Source organism: Phocoena phocoena, chromosome 2 (assembly GCF_963924675.1).
Source record: "Phocoena phocoena chromosome 2, mPhoPho1.1, whole genome shotgun sequence".
NCBI lineage: Eukaryota > Metazoa > Chordata > Mammalia > Artiodactyla > Phocoenidae > Phocoena > Phocoena phocoena.
Window position 1 is genome coordinate 153,073,876 of NC_089220.1, and position 19,749 is coordinate 153,093,624.

Here is a 19,749-nt window from a genome sequence, read left to right on the forward strand (position 1 = left end):
CAAACCTACCTTCATCTACAACCATCTCTCCAGCTCCTTCCTGTGCGTCAGAGTTTCATGTCCATGTGGCTTTGGACCTCTTTCCTTCTTGCCAAGACTGACTGCTTTGGTTGCCTCTCTCTCTCTGCAGCTCCATCTGCCTCCCTCTCCCACAGATTAAAGTCTAACTTGCCACCAGATGATACATCTCAAAGTTCATTCTGAGAGAAATACTTGCCTCTCAATATAAGAATTACATATCTGTTACCCTCCCTTGTAAATGCTCACATCTGCATTTTATAACCATTGCTTTTACTCTTTAACTGTCACTTCTAGCTGTAGATGCCACAGGAGTCGTTCTCACATGATTGATCAGAACTATGCTTTCTGGCCACCTTTCTGTGATGTTTTTCTGGAAAAGGTAGAATCATTAAAATTCTTCTTGTGCTCTCTTATTCATCCCCTAGTTTTGGATCTCAGTAACCATCACCACTGGAGAGGAAAGGGTTTTAGGGTGTGCAAGGAAAAATATAAGCATTCAAATTCAGGCATTAGGAACAAGAATTAGTGGGCTGTAAAATTTAATGTCAGGATAAAATCATCGTATTTCAGACAGAGAGGAATCTAGATCCGTACCATGGTTTCTCGGCTGTTGATAGCTGATCCCGTGCACTTCGCTATAACCTTATCGATACACTTCTTGTGAATTGCTGCATTACATTCTGAAAAGAAATTACTACAGCTTGAGATTTTCAGAAGTTAAGGGACAACTAAACGAAAAGAATGACGATAATACAAAAGAAATCCTTCTGACTTACGTCGACACTGGTAGCCCTGTTTGTTCAGACCCCTGCAATAAAGCACATGTTTGAATATTTATATGGACCTTTGAGTCAACAGTAGTAGCAAAAACATTTAAAAGATGAACAAGATCCCATAGCTTTCTGCTATCACAGAGCATTTTCTGATCTGAAGCACTAGTCTATTATTAGCCAAGAGTGTTAACATGTGCTTTTATTTATTTATTTTTTTTTTTCCGGTACGCAGGCCTCTCACTGTTGTGGCCTCTCCCGTTGTGGAGAACAGGCTCCGGACGCACAGGCTCAGCGGCCATGGCTCACGGGCCCAGCTGCTCTGCGGCATGTGGGATCTTCCCAGACCAGGGCATGAACCCACGTCCCCTGCATCAGCAGGCGGACTCTCAACCACTGAGCCACCAGGGAAGCCCTGTTCTTTTATTTTAACCTGCTTTGTGAAAAGTCTGATAATTAGATAAATGAGGAGTTGTTGATTTCCCTCCCATTTGCATATTTTCCAAACAAACATGTAGAGATAAAAATGCCTGACCAAAAATGGATAAAGTGGGGGGGGCTTCCCTGGTGGTCCAGTGGTAAAGAATCCACCTTCCCATACAGGGGACGCGAGTTCGATCCCTGGTCGGGGAACTAAGATCCCACATGCCGCAGGGCAACTAAGCCCGCGCGCCACAACTACAGAAGAGAAAACCCGCATGCCACAGCTACTGAGAAACCCGCACACTGCCGCAACTAGAGAAGCCCGTGTGCTGCAACGGAAGACCCTGCGTGCCTCAACAAAAGACCCCGCATGCCACAACTAAGACCCGATGCAGCCAAAAAAAGAAAAAAATTTTTAAATTAATATTAAAAAAAAATGGATCACGGGATCGTGGTAGCAAATTTCCATGTCTACGCTTAAAAATTCAATGTCTCACTAAGCTCAGTACAGATAAGCAAAGATATCTACATTTATAACATTTTATTTTATAACATTTTATTTCCTCTTTCTGAGTATCTGAGAATATGTGCAACTAATGAATTCTCAAGCTTAAGACCGAAGCCTGAGTAACATTCACTCTTAGAAAGGAAGGAGGTTCAAGTCATTAGATGAAGACAGTTGATGGAAATCCACCAAAAGTCTACTTGACCTCTGGATACCCTGGTTACACAGGGGTTAAGGAGAGAACACCCCAGAAGAGGCGAGGAGGCTGAGGCCAGAGATAGGAGTCGTTTCAAGTCTCCACTCCCCCATAGCCTTCGCTGTGTGTTTACTGAGGGTTGAACGAATCTCTCTGTTTGAGGGCTCTTAAGACACCCAAGAGCCTTGTAAACATTGAAACCCATTAGCTCCAACGGGCAAGTGTTGCCTTTTGCAGACATTAGTAGCAGCACGGTTGGGCTGTGGAGCTGGTGGCAGTTTTGGCTGTAAAACTGTGCTTACGATAAAGATCTCTCCTTCTTCCTTCCCTTCCCCCTCACCCCCATAAGCCTCCCATTTAATTGGAAACTGAAGTCCTTGGAACCTTTCCTAAGGAGGCTGGTTCCCTTGCTCTACAGGAGTTATATTATGAAAATGTTCTGGAGAGTCACACCCTTTGAACCTTCTCAATCCAGGTGAGGCCACTGGAAACTCTCAAGTGGTACCTATTCCGGCACACTTCCCCAAGGTGGGGCATGCCAGACCTGGTGGATCAAGAAGATGCGACAGAATGCATAACTTGAAGTTTGGAGTGAAATGCTGAGTTACCATACCAGACAAATTCATGGCAGACGGAGCAAAACGTGGGTTGTGGGAAAAAGGTGGCCGTGAACTCATGGCACTTGACGTGGTGGACCTTGGCCTGTTTGATGGCTCCTCGGCGCTGATGCAGAGCAAAGAAGCCTTCGTTCTCGAATTCACTCATGTCCTTTGTGTCTGCAGGAAGAGGACAGGGGACAGAGTGACATTCTGCCATATGACTGTCAGAGCTTGCGGGAGCGGGGCTGGGGGAGATGGGGAAGGGACAGAGACTGACGAGGAATGAGACAAGCATCAAGACCAGCAAACCCCAAGTGCTTTTCTTTTTTTTTTAATTTTATTTTATTTTTTACACAGCACATTCTTATTAGTTATCTATTTTATACATATTAGTGTATATATGTCAATACCAATCTCCCAATTCATCCCACCCCACCCCTCACTTTCCCCACTTGGTGTCCATACGTTTGTTCTCTACATCTGTGTCACTATTTCTGCTTTGCAGATAGGTTCATCTGTACCATTTTTCTAGATTCCACATATATACGTTAATACACGATATTTGTTTTCCTCTTACTTCACTCTGTATGACAGTCTCTAGGTCCATACGTGTCTCTAAAAATGACCCAATTTTGTTCCTTTTTATCGCAGAGTAATATTCCATTGTATATATGTGCCACATCTTCTTTATCCATTCATCCGTTGATGGGCATTTAGGTTGCTTCCATGACCTGGCTATTGTAAATAGTGCTGCAATGAACACTGGGTGCATGTGTTCTTTTGAATTATGGTTTCCTCAGGGTATATGCCCAGTAGTGGGATTGCTGGGTTGTATGGTAATTCTATTTTTAGTTTTTTAAGGAACCTCCATGCTGTTTTCCATAGTGGCTGTACCAATTTACATACCCACCATAGCGCAAGAGGGTTCCCTTTTCTCCACACCCTCTCCAGCGTTTGTTGTTTGTAGATTTTCTATTTTTTAAATTCTTTTGCTGATCTTTTAAACATCTTTATTGGAGTATAATTGCTTTACAATCGAGTGTCAGTTTCTGCTTTATAACAAAGTAAATCAGCTATACATATACATATATCCCCATATCTCTTCCCTCTTGCGTCTCCCTCCCTCCACCATCCCTATCCCACCCCTCTAGGTGGTCACAAAACACCGAGCTGATCTCCCTGTGCTATGCGACTGCTTCCCACTAGCTATCTATTTTACATTTGGTAGTGTATATATGTCCATGCCACTCTCTCACTTTGTCCCAGCTTACCGTTCCCCCTCCCTGTGTCGTCAAGTCCATTCTCTAGTAGGTCTGCGTCTTTATTCGTCATCCTTGCGCAGGGGCCACACAAATCTTCTCTGTATCGTTCCAATTTTAGTATATGTGCTGCCGAAGTGAGCACTGTTCTTTGTAGAATGATGGCCACTCTAAGTGGTGTGAGGTGATACCTCATTATAGTTTTGATTTCCATTTCCTATTAGTGATGTTGAGCAGCTTTTCATGTGCTTCTTGGCCATCTGTATGTCTTCTTTGGAGAGATGCCTATTTAGGTCTTCTGCCCATTTTTGGATTGGGTAGTTTGTTGTTTTAATATTGAGCTGCATGAGCTGTTTATATATTTTGGAGATTAATCCTGTGTCCTCTGACTTGTTTGCAAATATTTTCTGCCATTCTGAGGGTTGTCTATTCGTTTTGTTTATAGTTTCCTTTGCTATGCAAAAGGTTTTAAGTTCCATTAGGTCCCATTTCTTTATTTTTGTTTTTTATTTCCATTACTCTAGGAGGTGGATCAAAAAAGATCTTACTGTGATTTATGTCACAGAGCGTTCTTCGTATGCTTTCCTTTAAGAGTTTTATAGTGTCTGGTCTTACATTTAGGTCTTTAATCTATTTTGAGTTTATTTTTGTGTATGGTGTCAGGGAGTGTTCTAATTTTATTCTTTTACATGTAGCTATCCAGTTTTCCCAGCACCACTTATTGAGGAGACTGTCTTTTCTCCATTGTATATCCTTGCCTCCTTTGTCACAGATTAGTTGACCATAGGTGCGTGGCTTTATCTCTGGGCTTTCCATCCTGTTCCGTTGATCTATTTCTGTTTTTGTGCCAGCACCATACTGTCTTGATTACTGTAGCTTTGTGGTATAGTCTGAAGTCAGGGAGTCTGATTCCTGCATCTCCGTTTTTTTCCCCTCAGGACTGCTTTGGCTATTCGGGGTCTTTTGTGTCTCCATACAAATTTTAAGATCTTTTTTTTAGTTCTGTAAAAAATGCCACTGGTAATTTGACAGGGATTGCATTGAATCTGTAGATTGCTCTGGGTAGTATAGTCATTTTCACAATATTGATTCTTCCAATCCAAGAACGTGGTATATCTCTTCAACTGTTTGTGTCATCTTTGATTTCTTTCATCAGTGTCTTATAGTTTTCTGAGTATAGGTCATTTACCTCCTTAGGTAGGTTTATTCCTAGGTATTTTATTCTTTTTGTTGCAATGGTGAATGGGATTGTTTCCTTAATTTCTCTTTCTGATCTTTTGTTGTTAGTGTTTAGGAATGCAAGAGATTTCTGTGCATTAATTTTGTATCCTGCAACTTTATCAAATTCATTGATTAGCTCTAGCAGTTTTCTGGTGGCATCTTTAGGATTCTCTATGTATAGTAACATGTCATCTGCAAACAGTGACAGTTTTACTTCTTCTTTTCCAATTTGTAATCCTTTTATTTCTTTTTCTTCTCTGATTGCCGTGGCTAGGACTTCCAAAACTATGTTGAATAACAGTGGCAAGAGTGGACATCCTTGTCTTGTTCCTGATCTTAGAGGAAATACTTTCAGTTTTTTGCCATCAAGAATGATGTTGGGTGTGGGTTTATCATATATGGCCTTTATTATGCTGAGGTAGGTTCCCTCTATGCCCACTTTCTGGAGAGTTTTTATCATAAATGGGCGTTGAATTTTGTCAAAAGCTTTTTCTGCATCTATTGAGATGATCATATGGTTTTTATTCTTCAGTTTGTTAATATGGTGTGTCTGATGAATTTGTGTATATTAAAGAATCCTTACATCCCTGGGATAAATCCCACTTGATCATGGTGTATGATCCTTCTAATGTGTTGTTGGATTCTGTTTGCTAATATTTTTTTGAGGATTTTTGCATCTAAATTCATCAGTCATATGGGTCTGTAATTTTCTGTTTTTGTAGTATCCCTGTCTGGTTTTGGTATCAGGGTGATGGTGGCCTTGTAGAATGAGTTTGGGAGTGTTCCTTCCTCTGCAATTTTTTGGAACAGTTTGAGAAGGATGGGTGCTAGCTCTTCTCTATATTGTTGACAGAATTCACCTGTGAAGCATCTGGTCCTGGACTTTTGTTTGGTGGAAAATTTTTAATCACAGTTTCAATTTCATTATTTGTGATTGGTCTGTTTATATTTTCTATTTCTTCCTGGTTCAGTCTTGGAAGGTTATACCTTTCTAAGAATTTGTCCATTTTTTCTAGGTCATCCATTATATTGGCATAGAGTTGCTTGTAGTAGTCTTTTATGATGTTTTGTATTTCTGCGGTGTCTGTTGTAACTTCTTTTTCATTTCTAATTTTGTTGATTTGAATCCTCTCCCTCTTCTTCTTGATGAGTCTGACTAAAGGTTTATCAATTTTGTTTATCTTCTCAGAGAATCAGGTTTCAGTTTTATTGATCTTTTCTATTGTTTTCTTTTTTTCTATTTCATTTATTTCTGCTCTGATCTTTATGATTTCTTTCCTTCTACTACCTTTGGGTTTTGTTCTTCTTTCTCTAGTTCCTTTAGGTGTAAGGTTAGATTAAGATTTTTCTTGTTTCTTGAGGTAAGCTTGTATAGCTATAAACTTCCCTCTTAGAACTGCTTTTGCTGCATCCCATAGGTTTTGGATTGTCGTGTTTTCATTGTCATTTGTCTCTAGGTATTTTTTAATTTCCTTTTTGATGTCTTCAGTGATCTCTTGGGTATTTAGTAACGTATTGTTTAGCCTCCATGAGTTTGTGTTTTTTACCTTTTTTTCCCTGTAATTAATTTATAATATCATAGCATTGTGGTCAGAAAAGATGGTTGATATGATTTCAATTTTCTTAAATTTACCAAGGCTTGATTTGTGACCAAGATGTGATCTAACCTGGAAAATGTTCCGTGCACACTTGAGAAGAAAGTGTAATCTGTTGTTTTTGGAGGGAATGTCCTATAAATATCAATTAAATCTATCTGGTCTGTTGTATGATTTAAAGCTTGTGTTTCCTTATTAATTTCCTGTTTGGATGATCTGTCCATTGGTGTGAGTGAGGTGTTAAAGTCCCCCACTATTATTGTGTTTCTGTCGATTTCCTCTTTTACAGCAGTTAGCAGTTGCCTTATGTATTGAGGAGCTCTTATGTTGGGTGCATATATATTTATAATTGTTATATCTTCTTCTTGGATTGATCCCTTGATCATTATGTAGTGTCCTTCCTTGTGTCTTGTAACATTCTTTAAAGTCTATTTTATCTGATATGAGTATTGCTACTCCAGCTTTCTTTAGATTTCCATTTGCATGGAATATCTTTTTCCATCCCCTCACTTTCAGTCTGTATGTGTCCCTAAGTCTGAAGTGGGTCTCTTGTAGACAGCATATATGTGGGTCTTGTTTTTGTATCAATTCAGTGAGCCTGTGTCTTTTGGTTGGAGCATTTAATCCATTCACGTTTAAGGTAATTATCGATATGTATGTTCCTATTACCATTTTCTTAATTGTTATGGGTTTGTTTTTGTAGGTCCTTTTCTTCTCTTGTGTTTCCCACTTAGAGAAGTTCCTTTAGCATTTTTTGTAGAGCTGTTTGGTCGTGCTGAATTCTCTTAGCTTTTGCTTGTTTGTAAAGCTTTTGAGTTCTGCATCGAATCTGAATGAGATCCTTGCTGGGTAGAGTAATCTTGGTTGTAGGTTCTTCCCTTTCATCACTTCAAATATATCATGCCACTCCCTTCTGGCTTGTAGAGTTTCCACTGAGAAATCAGCTGTTAACCTTATGGGAGTTCCCTTGTATGTTATTTGTCATTTTTCCTTGTTGCTTTCAATAATTTTTGTCTTTAATTTTTGTCAATTTAATTACTATGTGTCTTGGTGTGTTTCTCCTTGAGTTTATCCAGCCTGGGACTCTCTGTGCTTCCTGCACTTGGGTGGCTATTTCCTTTCCCATGTTAGGGAAGTTTTTGACTATAATCTCTTCAAATATTTTCTTGGGTCCTTTCTGTCTTCTCCTTCTGGGACCCCTATAATGCAAATGCTGTTGCGTTTAATGTTGTCCCAGAGGTCCGTTAGGCTGTATTCATTTCTTTTCATTTTTTCTTTATTCTGTTCCGTGGCAGTGAATTCTCCCATTCTGTCTTCCAGGTCACTTATCTGTTCTTATGCCTCAGTTATTCCACTATTGATTTTTGCTAGTTTATTTTTCATTTCAGTTATTGTATTGTTCATCTGTTTGTTTGCTCTTTAATTCTTCTAGGTGTTTGTTCCTTAATTTTTCTAGGTCTTTGTTAAACTCTCTTGCATCCTCTCGATCTTTGCCTCCATTCTTTTTCCAAGGTCCTGGATTATCTTCACTATGATTATTCTGAATTCCTCTTCTGGAAGGTTGGCTACCTCCACTTCATTTAATTGTTTTTCTGGGGTTTTATCTTGTTCCTTCATCTGGTACATAGTCCTCTGCCTTTTCATTTTGTCTATCTTTCTGTGAATGTGGTTTTCATTCCACAGGCTGCAGAATTGTAGTTCTTCTTGCTTCTGCTGCCTGCCCTCTCCTAAGTACTTCTTAAGGTTGGTACAATATGAAGCATCTTACCTTAATTCCATAACAGGATTATCAGAGGGTGTATTGTTATAGGATTGGAACCATGAGGCTGGATTACTGGCTTGACCCTTCACTCCTCTTTCATGACACTGAGCTATATCCTCTTTCAATTTTTAAAAACAAAAGTCAGAACATTCAAGGTATTTACCAGCCTCTCCTATTCACTGTCAATGATGATTCAGCCAGAAAAGGCAGGAAGTGGCAAATACTTTACCTGTAATTCTAGAGAATAACGTGGTTACTGACAGTAAGTTGGAAACGACATTTTTTTTTAAGGTCCCAGTATGCTTTGTATCTGGTTGTTTATGGACAAGGAAAAGTAGGAGGGAGCTGGCCAGACTTCTGAATACAAAAGAACTTTGGGAAGTTGTTTATGCTCTGGTTCCCGAGGCCCACAGTAATCAGAGGCACCAGCCATAGATTACACAGGTCAATGTGGAAAGGGCCAGAGATGAACAGATCACTGCAATTAAAAAAAAAAAAAATGTAATCCTGGATGTTACCTAGTCACCTACATCAAATCATCGCATTCACATTTCTTCAGTTCACCCTGGGCTCTGGATATTTGTGAAGGTACTTTGGGTAGTAACTGTCCACAGTGCCCAATACCCAAATGACATCTTCCCAAAAGGCTGGTAGAATTCCGAGAATACCAGTGAGAGTATCAGCCCTGGCTGAAGCCCAGGCCCAAAGAAAACACACAACAGCAAGGCAGTCGTGGTTTAACAGCACGATGGAAACTCTAGCATGTGAGAGAGTGTGACATGGTAAACAAGAAAGAAATAACAAAAATAATCATCATCACTAAAACAAGGGTAATGAATTTAATGATTATAGTTCCTACAACCACGATTTTAAGTAGCTTGAAGATTCTTGGATGACTTATTCTATTTATTTTTTCCAAATACAAAAAATGGAGGTTTAGCGAGAATAAGGGGCTCATGTTTCACAAATGAAAAGAGTTCACAATATTTAAACTAAATTATTTCCATCCTGGCTAAGCCACGGCAGAGACTGGACAACACACTTGAGGCAAACGTTCCTGCCAAAGTACTTTAATTTCCCCACCCCTTAGAGTGGCCAGCCTAGAAACACACTGGGTGGACAAAGGCGGGGCATGGAGGTGGAGACCTCTCCCCCAGGATGCAGCCTAGTCTCAGGACTCATTTTAGCACAAAAGTCTTCTCCACAGGGCTCCACAGGTCTGTTTTACGGAAACTCCAAACTTCCAGATAAAAAGCCTTCCTAATAAAGAGCTCCTTAGATAGGGCTGAATATTTTGCCTAATACTTCATTAGGCAATTTAAGTCTTTTTATTAGGAACTGGGTCAGAAATAAACTAGGCTTGGTGAATAAGGGATTAAATTTAGGGTCACTAAGGCAACTGCCTTCTTCTTCAAGTTCTGGTTTAAGTGTAGAGACCAATTTACAACTTGGGACTGGCATGGTAGGCCATTTGTCAGTAAGATTTGACTCATTTTTATTTTGGTCCAGATGTAATGAAATAAAATAAAGCATAAAATTACTTTTAAATTCAGGGATGGAAGTGGATTATTCTGGGAACCCTATCTGTATGACTGTAAAAAAATTATATATATATATAATTATGTAAAAATTGTATATAGTCTAATACATAAACTATTATATAATAGTACAGACTACATATAACTATATATATTTATAAATATAAAATAGTCTGTATTAGAATATAACATTGTACATTTAAAAAATGCCAGAGAGTATTAAAAAGGAATTCATTCCCTTGCTCCTTCCTGTGATTTCCTTTATCCTCTGACGATTTCAATCATTACAAGAAAGTAAATGTATAAAAGCTCAGAATTTTAAACATTATCCTTGTATTTACTGTTTATCTCTGAAGTAATTTGGCCTTCTGTTTGTTTATTGGCTTGAAATAAGTGCGTTGGTTTTTGTATGTTTGGTTATTTCTTTTATAGTAATGGCGCCCAATCTATTTATTTAATCTGTCACTTGTTTGTAGTCAGTTAAATCACAAATATTTCCTGACCAGCTATGAGCAAACTGTTGTGCTGAATGGTCTAAAGAACTATGAGACATCACCCCTAATTCTGAATGGCTAATAGCCCAGTCAGGAAGACACGGCACTCACACAAAGAATAGACTTGGAGATAAGTACACACCCATATTTTTTAGGAGGTAGGAAAAGGAATTACAAAAGAGGCCATGAACAGGCAGCTGAAAAATTAAGAGGAAAACTTGAATAATATTACATCAAGGAATCCAAGAAAGAATGGGTTTCTCAGCGTTGACTGAAACAGAGGTGTCAAAGGAATTGAAGGTTAAGACACATGCATTTGTTTTGAGGATTTGTTCTCTTGGAGAAAGCCATTTAGCAGATTGGTTGAAATATAAGCCAGACTCTTAGGGTTTAAGAATTGACAGAGTAGTGAAGAAACAGGGACTGATATATTAATCTACTTTCTCAAGAAATGTGTCAGGGAAGGAAAGGAAAGAAAAACTCATGGAGGTTAAAACATTTAAAAATTTCTTTTCAGGTTGGAGAAGATGGGCTTAATTATGTATGTCTTGGCAATGAGGCAGAAACCAAAGAAAGACAGAAAAGTTGAAGGTGCCAGAGTGGAAGTGTGACTGATGTTACAGAGCTGCTAGGGGTGAGAGCCAGGAGACCAAGAAAGGGAGGGACTTTCTCCGAGGCAGAAGAGCGGGAAGAGATGCAGGACGAAGCAGCTGAATCCTAAAGTGCAGAGACACACAGAAGACGTAGTCTCTCCCAACTACACTGGAGGTAAAGCCAACCTCCAAGAGTAAGAGAAGATCAAGACACCTTCAGCAACCAAGGAGTATGGGCATGTTTGGAATAGCCACTGTGTGGGAACCAGAAGAAAATAAAAGGAATTTCTAAATGCCAGAGTGAGTCCAACTGAACAGTTCAACAAACATTCATCGGGTACCTCCTACGTACTCAATGAAATAGGAATATGAATGAAATCATGCCATTTGCAGCAACATGGCCAGACCTAGAGATGATCATACTAAGAGAAGTAAGCCAGACAGAGAAAAGACAAATATCACACAACACCGCTTATATGTGGAATCTAAAGAAAAAGAAAGACACAGATGAACTTATTTACAAAACAGAAATAGACCCACAGACATAGAAAACAAACTTATGGGTTACCAAAGGGGAAGGGGGTGGAGGGATAAAAATAGGAATTTGGGCTTAACATATTCACACTATTATATATAAAACAGATGATCCACAAGGACCTACTGTATAATACAGGGAACTATACCCAATATTTTGTAATAACCTGTAAGGGAAAAAGATCTGAAAAAGAAAGTATATATTGGGTTGGCCAAAAAGTTTGTTTGGGTTTTTGTGCAACTCCTTACGGAAAAACGTGAATAAACTTTTTGCCCAACCATATATACACGTGTGTGTATGTGTGTGTGTGTGTGTGATGTATGTAAAATAGATATACATATCTGAATAACTTTAATGTACACCTGAAACTAACACAACATCGCAAATCAACTATACTTTAATAAAAAAAAAAGATTTTAGGAGTAGTAGCATTTGATTCATCGACACAGCACTTTGACAACAGGATATAAACGCAACAGGAAGAACTGACGGGCTATCACAGGCACCAAGCACATTGCCTGTGAATGTAACTTCTGTGAACGGCATCTGTGTGTGAGATGGAAGTGAAACTCTTTAGTGATGCATTTTTTCCCTCCTTGTTCCTAAAAGGATTTGAGGTGACTAACTTGAAGCATTAGTATTTTGCTACTATAGTGTTATAGAAAATATTTATTGGTTTCTTATTTATTTTGTATTCTACTGATGGTGTGACAACTCATTGTATCACATCATTTATACACAGTGTGTACACACAGAGCAACACATTAGCAGAGCCTTTGGTGTTTACATTAAATTCCCAAATGAAAATACAGACAGACTAGAAAAGCACTGGGCATATGAATTCACACCATTTAAAAACGAATGCTATAAATGTTTTCTATTTCTATGTGGATCTGGCCCCACAGACTGTATATTCAACTCATGCTTGAGCACCACTGGGAATTTTAAGAAAATTCCTCATGCTTCTATCTTCTTTGCTCTCAGAAAAGCAAAGTGAAATAAGTTGCAAAGGAGAGGAGACATGCCCGCCACACCCCCAAACAGGAATAAGAAATGCCACTTGCCACTCATTTCCAGAAAGTATCTTGCGTTCATTAGCATTCGGCCTTGAGGTTTCAGCTCTAACTGGTGTAAGGAAGGAAAGAAACAAGGGTCAGAATGTGAGACAAGTGCTGAGTTGAATGACATCACAACTGGCGGGTTTGGTGATGGCAGGAGATCCCCAGCGCAGGGCCCACCCCTGTTCCCTTTCACTTAACTTACCCATATTATCATCAGACTAGCACAGCATCCGTGAACATAGGCTTTCTTTTATTAAAACACCTCAGCAACTACCTAATTTGACTTGGAGACCAAAACTTGCTTAAGGAAGAAACCAAATTCTAAAACAGATTCTATGTGACTTCCTTGCCCTGCGCTACAGCTTATCTTTAGAGTTGTAATAGGGTAGATTCATATCTTGATGGTGACAAAAGAATCATGGAGGCTGGGGACTGGCTCACTTGGAGAACAAGTAGGGTCCCTTTGGAAGGAAAGAGAAATCCTGCTTTGAGGATGCCTGAATACACTTGCCCCTAGGTTAATCGGGTATTAAATGGGAGTGGTCTTTTTCTTTCACACAGAGAGCCTGTTTCCTTTGGAAAGTGCTAGAAATTTTCACACTGCTAAGGGAAATTTTAATTAGATTGGTCGAGGAAGGGATTTAAAAAAACATATTTCAGGACTTCCCTGGTGGCGCTGAGGTTAAGAATCCACCTGCCAATGAAGCAGACACGAGTTTGAGCCGTGATCCGGGAAGATCCCACATGCCGCGGAGCAACTAAGCCCGTGTGCCACAACTACTGAGCCTGCGTTCTGCAGCCCATGACCCACAACTACTGAGCCCACGTGCTGCAACTACTGAAGCCCACACGCCTAGAGCCCGTGCTCCGCAACAAGAGAAGTCACCTCAACGAGAAGCCCACGCGCCGCAACAAAGAGTAGCCCCTGCTCATTGCAACTAGAGAAAGCCCGCGCACGGCAACGAAGACCCAACACAGCCAAAAAAGAAAATATAAACAAATAAATAAATTTAAAAATATATATACACATATATATATTTCAGTATCATTATGTAGAAGGGATGATGCAGGAAATCATGTGATGTGACATAAGGGGGAAAATGGCAAATCTGACACGACCTGACCACACTGATTATATAGTAAACTGTTAACACTGTACTATAAGTATGCTAAAAAGAATACAAAGGTGAACTGCAGGGCACTGCCGATCATTACATCCATGGGTGACTAGAATAACTGAAAAATAGTAAGAAGGGTCTGGTCAAAGTCAGGATTGAGTATGAATCATGGCTAAATAATTCAAGGTCATGGTGACCTTGTGCCTGTCACCAGACCCTTAAAGATCTCGGAGAACTGACATAATAGTGATGTCGATGTTACAGCATCACTACTATTAGAATTTTATGATGTGACAAGCCTGTACTGCTTGGTTATCTACACATTCTCATGCAAGCTTAAACAGATTAATGAAAAGAGAAGTGCTTTTGACAACAAGTATATACACCATTATGTTCTGGTTTATGGAATAATAAATAAGGAGGCAAAAATAAAGCTAGAAGAGCAAGGGAACAGGGGGTCAGTCCCAAAGGAAGTGGCAAAAATTGGTACCAGGTGACTGCAACCAATATTACCAATATTCAATACCGATATTCAGGAATTAGTGGTGATGGAGGAAATTAAACCAGTTAGCTGCTGGAAGAACAACATTCACAGAAAGTGACAGTCCATTATGTTTTTGAGAGTGAACAGGAGATAACCGCACCAACAGGGAAAATCTTGGGAAAGCAGAAGGAAAAATCTTAATGTTTGGAAACTGGATGGTGTTTATAGAAGTGAGAGGCAATTCTGAGAAAATCATTTTTGGTATTTTTTAAATAGAGAAGCTAATTTTAAGAAAGCAGACTGCAATAGAAGCAAGGGAAACTATAAGTCCAAAGCAACCTGTTGACCTTTAAACATTATAAATAAAAGTGAACTAACAAATAACCCTGAAAACAGCAAAGGTGGAAAATGTAAGAAGGTTGCTAGTAGTTAAACGAGGATCCAAGGGCTTATGTCTCAAAAATCCCAATATGCAAAAAGTGTAAAAAGTCTGATTAGGATAAAAATCAGAGAAAGTCGAGGCAAGAAATCAAATGCAACTTTAAGAAATACAAATAGAAAAGCAACTTGTTTGTCAGTGATGCTTAACAAAATAATTTTTAAAATAGTTATCCTCTCATTAGTTGAAAAGGAAATCAAATAGCCTGCTACTTAAAAAATTAGAGATTTGGTGACTCTTCCCTTTAAAAAAATGGGGCAGAAAGTGGAAAATAAATGGGAATGGGGGAAAAAACTGAGGAAAACTTTCTCCAGTTTCTCTCTTCTTTCTCTGAGCCTAGCCAAATGCTCCCATGATTCAGTTGTACCTACAGCCTCACCCCCTCACCTACCGGGTTTGTATAAACCTTTAACACTAAGTCACATACCTGTGACATTATCCACTTATTTAAACTCTTCCTACTTGTATAACTAGCTACCCAAGAGGAATTCTGCTGAATGCGGAAGTTCTCAACAGACACACTGAACTCAGTTATCTAAACACATCTAAGCATGGGGAACTTTAAGAAAAAATCTTGATATATCTTTATCTTTAAAGATTACTTTAGTGATACAGGCAAAGATACATGTACTTTCCTAAAAGTACCCTTTTTTTCAGGTCAAAAATACATAATTGACACAAAAATCTAGGTTTTAGGCTTGTATCATTCCCATTTTGAAACCTGTGACCTGAAGATCTTTTGGCTGGAGTTCTTAAGAATCTGCACAAAGCAGAAAGGTAAGAATCTCCTTTGCATAAATGATACAGACATGTGAAAACACTCCTGGGTTTCAGACCATGTAAAAGCAGTTTTTACTAGTGTATTTTCTTCAATTTTTGTACCCCAGAAATTTTCATTAGAATTTTTTATGCTTTCATATTTTACTTCTCCCTTTAACTTTCTAAACATTTGCTACCAAAGTAGTTATAATCTAAGTTTTCAAAAACTTGGTGTGGTAACATGGATTGCGTATAATGTACTTTTTAGAGTAAAGTAAGCTAAGTGAACAAATTACGGCTAAAAAAAAAATTATAGGGATTGAGATATCAAACGTTAAATGGATATTTGCTCTCTCTTCTCACTTATTCACCCATCATCTTATCTAAAATATTTTATCAAGATATCACATAGGTACCTAGATATGTTGATATCTACATGATACCTTGATAAATAGGCCACAGGTAGGTTCCCAAGTTATGGAAAATTTGTGATATTTCCAAGCTTACTTTAACAGTTATAAATAAGTCAATAACAGTTCTTCATAGCCTAAGAGACCTTCTTCCCCTTACATAAGAATCAAAGAGATTTGAGTATACCAGTACGTTCTAAGACTGCAATGAATAATCATCATCATTATCAAGCCACCCATGAATCCGTGGTAGGGAGTCAGTTTACTTAAGGCCAGTGTATCATACCTTCAGGATGACACTGAAATCTTGAGCTAGTCTTCAACTACTATGGCTCTTATCACTTAATGGAACAGACACTTAAAATAAAGCTCACAGCTTGGCTATTTACCCATATTTCTGTCTTCCCATTGTTTTTCCTACATCTCTCGGCCAGGGAGTAGAGCTCCACAGTTGTTTCGGATATTAGGTCCACATTTTTGCCCTTTACGATGATCTGCATTACTCTTCCCTTGTTGATATGGGCGTCAAAAGTGCTGTCCCAGGGAGGGTACATGGTTGGCTTTTTCTGGATGTACATCTGCCCATTCTCTAGGAACAGAAAGATATGTTCTCATTACTCCCTTAACCAGCCCTGGGAAATAATTCAACTCAACAGTGGCACCTATTCCCTCTGCTCTCCGGGATATATCAGTCTGTTGGGAGAACAAAAATAACACGTAAAGGAATTAGAGATTGATCTGAAAGATACAGGGGCATAATTTCAGGCTTACAATGAGTGCTCCTTTAAAAAGATATTTAAAACTTTTCCATTTGACATAAATACACTAAGAGGCAAAACCTTTAAAACATCACGAGCCGTTATTTCCTTCCCTCATTTGCAAATGAGGATATATTTTACATAAGCCATGAACCCTAAGCAAAAATTAACAAGTATTCCGGAGAGGTGGTGGTCCCCATCCCCAGAGCCAGTGAAGCCGGCTGTAGACCTGCAGGCCGGTGGGGGTCCTGGAAATGGTTAGTAACAGGAGCCAAGGTCAGGATGATATAGTTTAAGGGAACTTCCCCAGAACCACCAGGCCACTGGACTTACTCGTGGGATTAAGCAGTGTTGTCCTGTCTTTCATCCATATTGGATTTTCCATAGTATTTGTTCTTTAATCATTTCAGGAGCGGAAAACTGCAGCTGTATTTCAGTGTGTGTTTCTTGTGATCATAAGCACACAAAGTGGCAGATTTAGCAATGCAGAGATGTTGATAAAGCGAAAGGAAAAATTCACTTAAAACAGGGCAACAAAGCAGTTCTGAATCCTGATTCTCTCCGGCGCACGATGCTAAAAGCAGAACAGGCATTTGGCATTTGCTAAATTATTCTTCGGGAGGTATACAGGGATTTGAAGAAGCTGAGACTTCAAATTTTAGGTAAACCTGGCTATTAGAGGTATAAACTCTGACAGTGTTGAGCGTGGAATAGGAAGGGGAAGATTTTTATGTCTTGTTTAAAAGAAATTTAACTCAGGATCGGACTATAAGAAAAAGCAACGGCAATATTAGTGATCGGAGTAACGTTTTACTTCCACAGGCTTGAAGCCACCCCTCATAATTCCTTTAATTCCTCCCAACCACAACCATTCTCCACACCCCGAAAAAGGACAGAAATTCCCACGGCAAGGCATTTTTTACACCTTCATTCAGTAATGTTTGCAATCACTTAAAAAGAGAACCAGAACTCAAGCTCCTATCTATTTAAAGTGGGTTTTGCCATTTTCAAAGGCTCCCAGACGGACAGCACTGTGTCCTGTTTGTCCCTGTTCTGCTTTACGTAAAACGCAGCCTCACACCCCCAAGACTGAAATGTGCTTAAACTCTAGAGAAGTAATATTTGAATGATCATGTTCAGAGTGATTTCTTTTCCGAACCAAACTAAAAAAAATCGACACCCCAAACCTCTAAACTCCACAGCCTGAACTTTTGGAAAAACAAAGTCTTTTTCGACACGTTCTCCAGATCCACACGGCTGATTAGACTAAGTTCAAAGGCAAGGCCAAAAGAAGAAGAAATTTTAGAAAGGCTCTCAAGAGGCAAATGTCAGTGAGAGCTGTGGTTGTAAAGGGAACTGGATCCCGGGGACATTAAGTCGAAAGCAGCTTTGAAAAACTCAGACATTGCACACTTCAAAGATTTTGGTGACCTTTGAAAGGTCTTAGATTGGGAGCAAGTGCCATTCTCACTTTTAACTAAACAGGAGAGAAACCTGGGCAGAAGGGAAATCGAGATCATCAGACAGTCTTCCCCGCTTTGATGTGCTCACAGGGTCTGGAAGGCTGAAGTCAGTCAACCACAGAGCAGAAGTCTTAGAAGGGAGAGAAAAGCCAACACACCAGGATTTGAAACCCCAGGGTTCTGAGCTGGAAACATCTAGCTGGAGGTTCTCAACTGCAAAATCAGGTTCCTCTTGCACCTGTGAATGTCACCCCCTTAAAGGACTATTTTTTTTCAGGACTTTTGTCTCTCTCCACCTGTCTCTCCAGCCCCAATCCTTCTCTCTCCCCACTACCCTGCTTTAATGTCTTCACTTCACATGACTTACTACATGATATTTTTCTTTCTTGCCTATCTTCCTCTGCTAGGAAAGAAGCTCTAGAGGAAAGGCACGTAGAGGAAAGGCACATATTCTGACCCAGTATACAGTAGGTGCTCCATAAATACTTTCTCTGTAAACGAACTATAATGGCTCCTATTGTTACTGGGACTCTGCATTGGTGGCAATCAGACTTCCCTACGAAGTCACTGTGAAAACCAGAATGTGTGTAGGAAGGCAGTGAAGCTGGAAAAATCATGGGATGTAAACTTCCTCCCGCCGTTTTTTTTTTTTTTTTAAGAAAGTCCATGAGAATCTTAAAATACAGAGGCAGGGATCAGGGAGGGTGGGAACAGTTGAAGTGATCATGGAGAGATTCCAGACAGAATAATTATTTTAATGGAATGATTTAAACCCACAAAGGAATCCGGGAAGACTGTCACTCTCTCCCCCTCACCATGAACTTCTCATAAATATTTAAATTTGACAAAATATGAGTATTCTTTCACTCAACCAGGGTTTTAGTAAACACAGAAGTTAAGTTTTCTGTAATTTGGACTCTAAGCGCTAATCATATATTCTTTGTACTATTCATCTGAGCTTGGCCAAAGAAGCAGTAAACCATCTTTGGGGCTAATTCTAAGATTATGCAGACTTTATCTATAATCACTGACAACAACCAGACTTAACACAACCATGTTTCACATCAGCTCATTAGATTTTTTTTCCCCCGTTAACTCTTCACAATAATGTCCTCAACTCATTTCTCCTTTCCTTTGTTTATGTGGAAAATGGGACCATGAAATATTGTAGAACATGAGGCAGGAGACCAGGACTAGTTCAGAGGCTGTTACTAAGCCCATATGCCTTTGAGAAAGCACTTGGCTTCCCTGGGCATCAGTTTCCTGAGCTGGAAAATTAGGTTGCGCCAGATGACCTTGAAGATCCCGGAAGACCTTGCTTCCCAGTTCATACCAGGGTCTTCCTCCTCCTTTCCCACCCCACCTACACCACCCACTCAAGCTTACCTGATTCAACATATTCTTTGACAAGCACAGCACAGTAAGGGTTAACAGCCTCTCCCTGGCACGGCTGGCAGGACCCACAGTCAAAGTTGGACAAACCAATTCGAAGAAACGGTGACATGGCCGCTCCCTGAAAAGCGACAAAAGACAAAAGCTATTTGGGGGCTGTAAAATATATTATTGTGGGTGTCCCACCCCCGCTTAACCAGTGCTTTATCTCTGACAGCCAGAGCCTGAAATGGCTCAACTATCCATTCAAACAAATGTTTTACTTCCCCTTCTGCACCGTACATTATTGGGCTCACCCCAAACCACAGGCTGACTAGCCAAAGAAAGTGGCGTTCAGGACTTAGCGTTATTGAA

At 39.6% G+C, this 19,749-nt stretch overlaps 1 protein-coding gene and 1 non-coding gene across 3 annotated transcripts in view; both read right to left on the reverse strand.

The window, feature by feature from the left end:
- Positions 1-19,507, reverse strand: part of PRKCQ (protein kinase C theta) — a 102,144-nt gene extending 82,637 nt beyond the window's left edge. For both annotated transcript variants that reach the window (XM_065900388.1, XM_065900379.1), the window contains exons 1-6: positions 19,390-19,507; positions 16,172-16,371; positions 12,576-12,636; positions 2,529-2,691; positions 798-829; positions 616-701 (exon numbers count right to left, since the gene is read on the reverse strand). In XM_065900388.1, coding sequence (XP_065756460.1) covers positions 616-701; positions 798-829; positions 2,529-2,691; positions 12,576-12,636; positions 16,172-16,371; positions 19,390-19,507 — 660 coding nt within the window. The remainder of the gene's footprint in view (positions 1-615; positions 702-797; positions 830-2,528; positions 2,692-12,575; positions 12,637-16,171; positions 16,372-19,389) is intronic.
- LOC136119500 (U6 spliceosomal RNA) lies at positions 3,811-3,918 on the reverse strand. The gene has a single exon (XR_010655496.1). It is a non-coding gene; the product is annotated as a U6 spliceosomal RNA (small nuclear RNA).
- Positions 19,508-19,749: the final 242 nt, after the last annotated feature.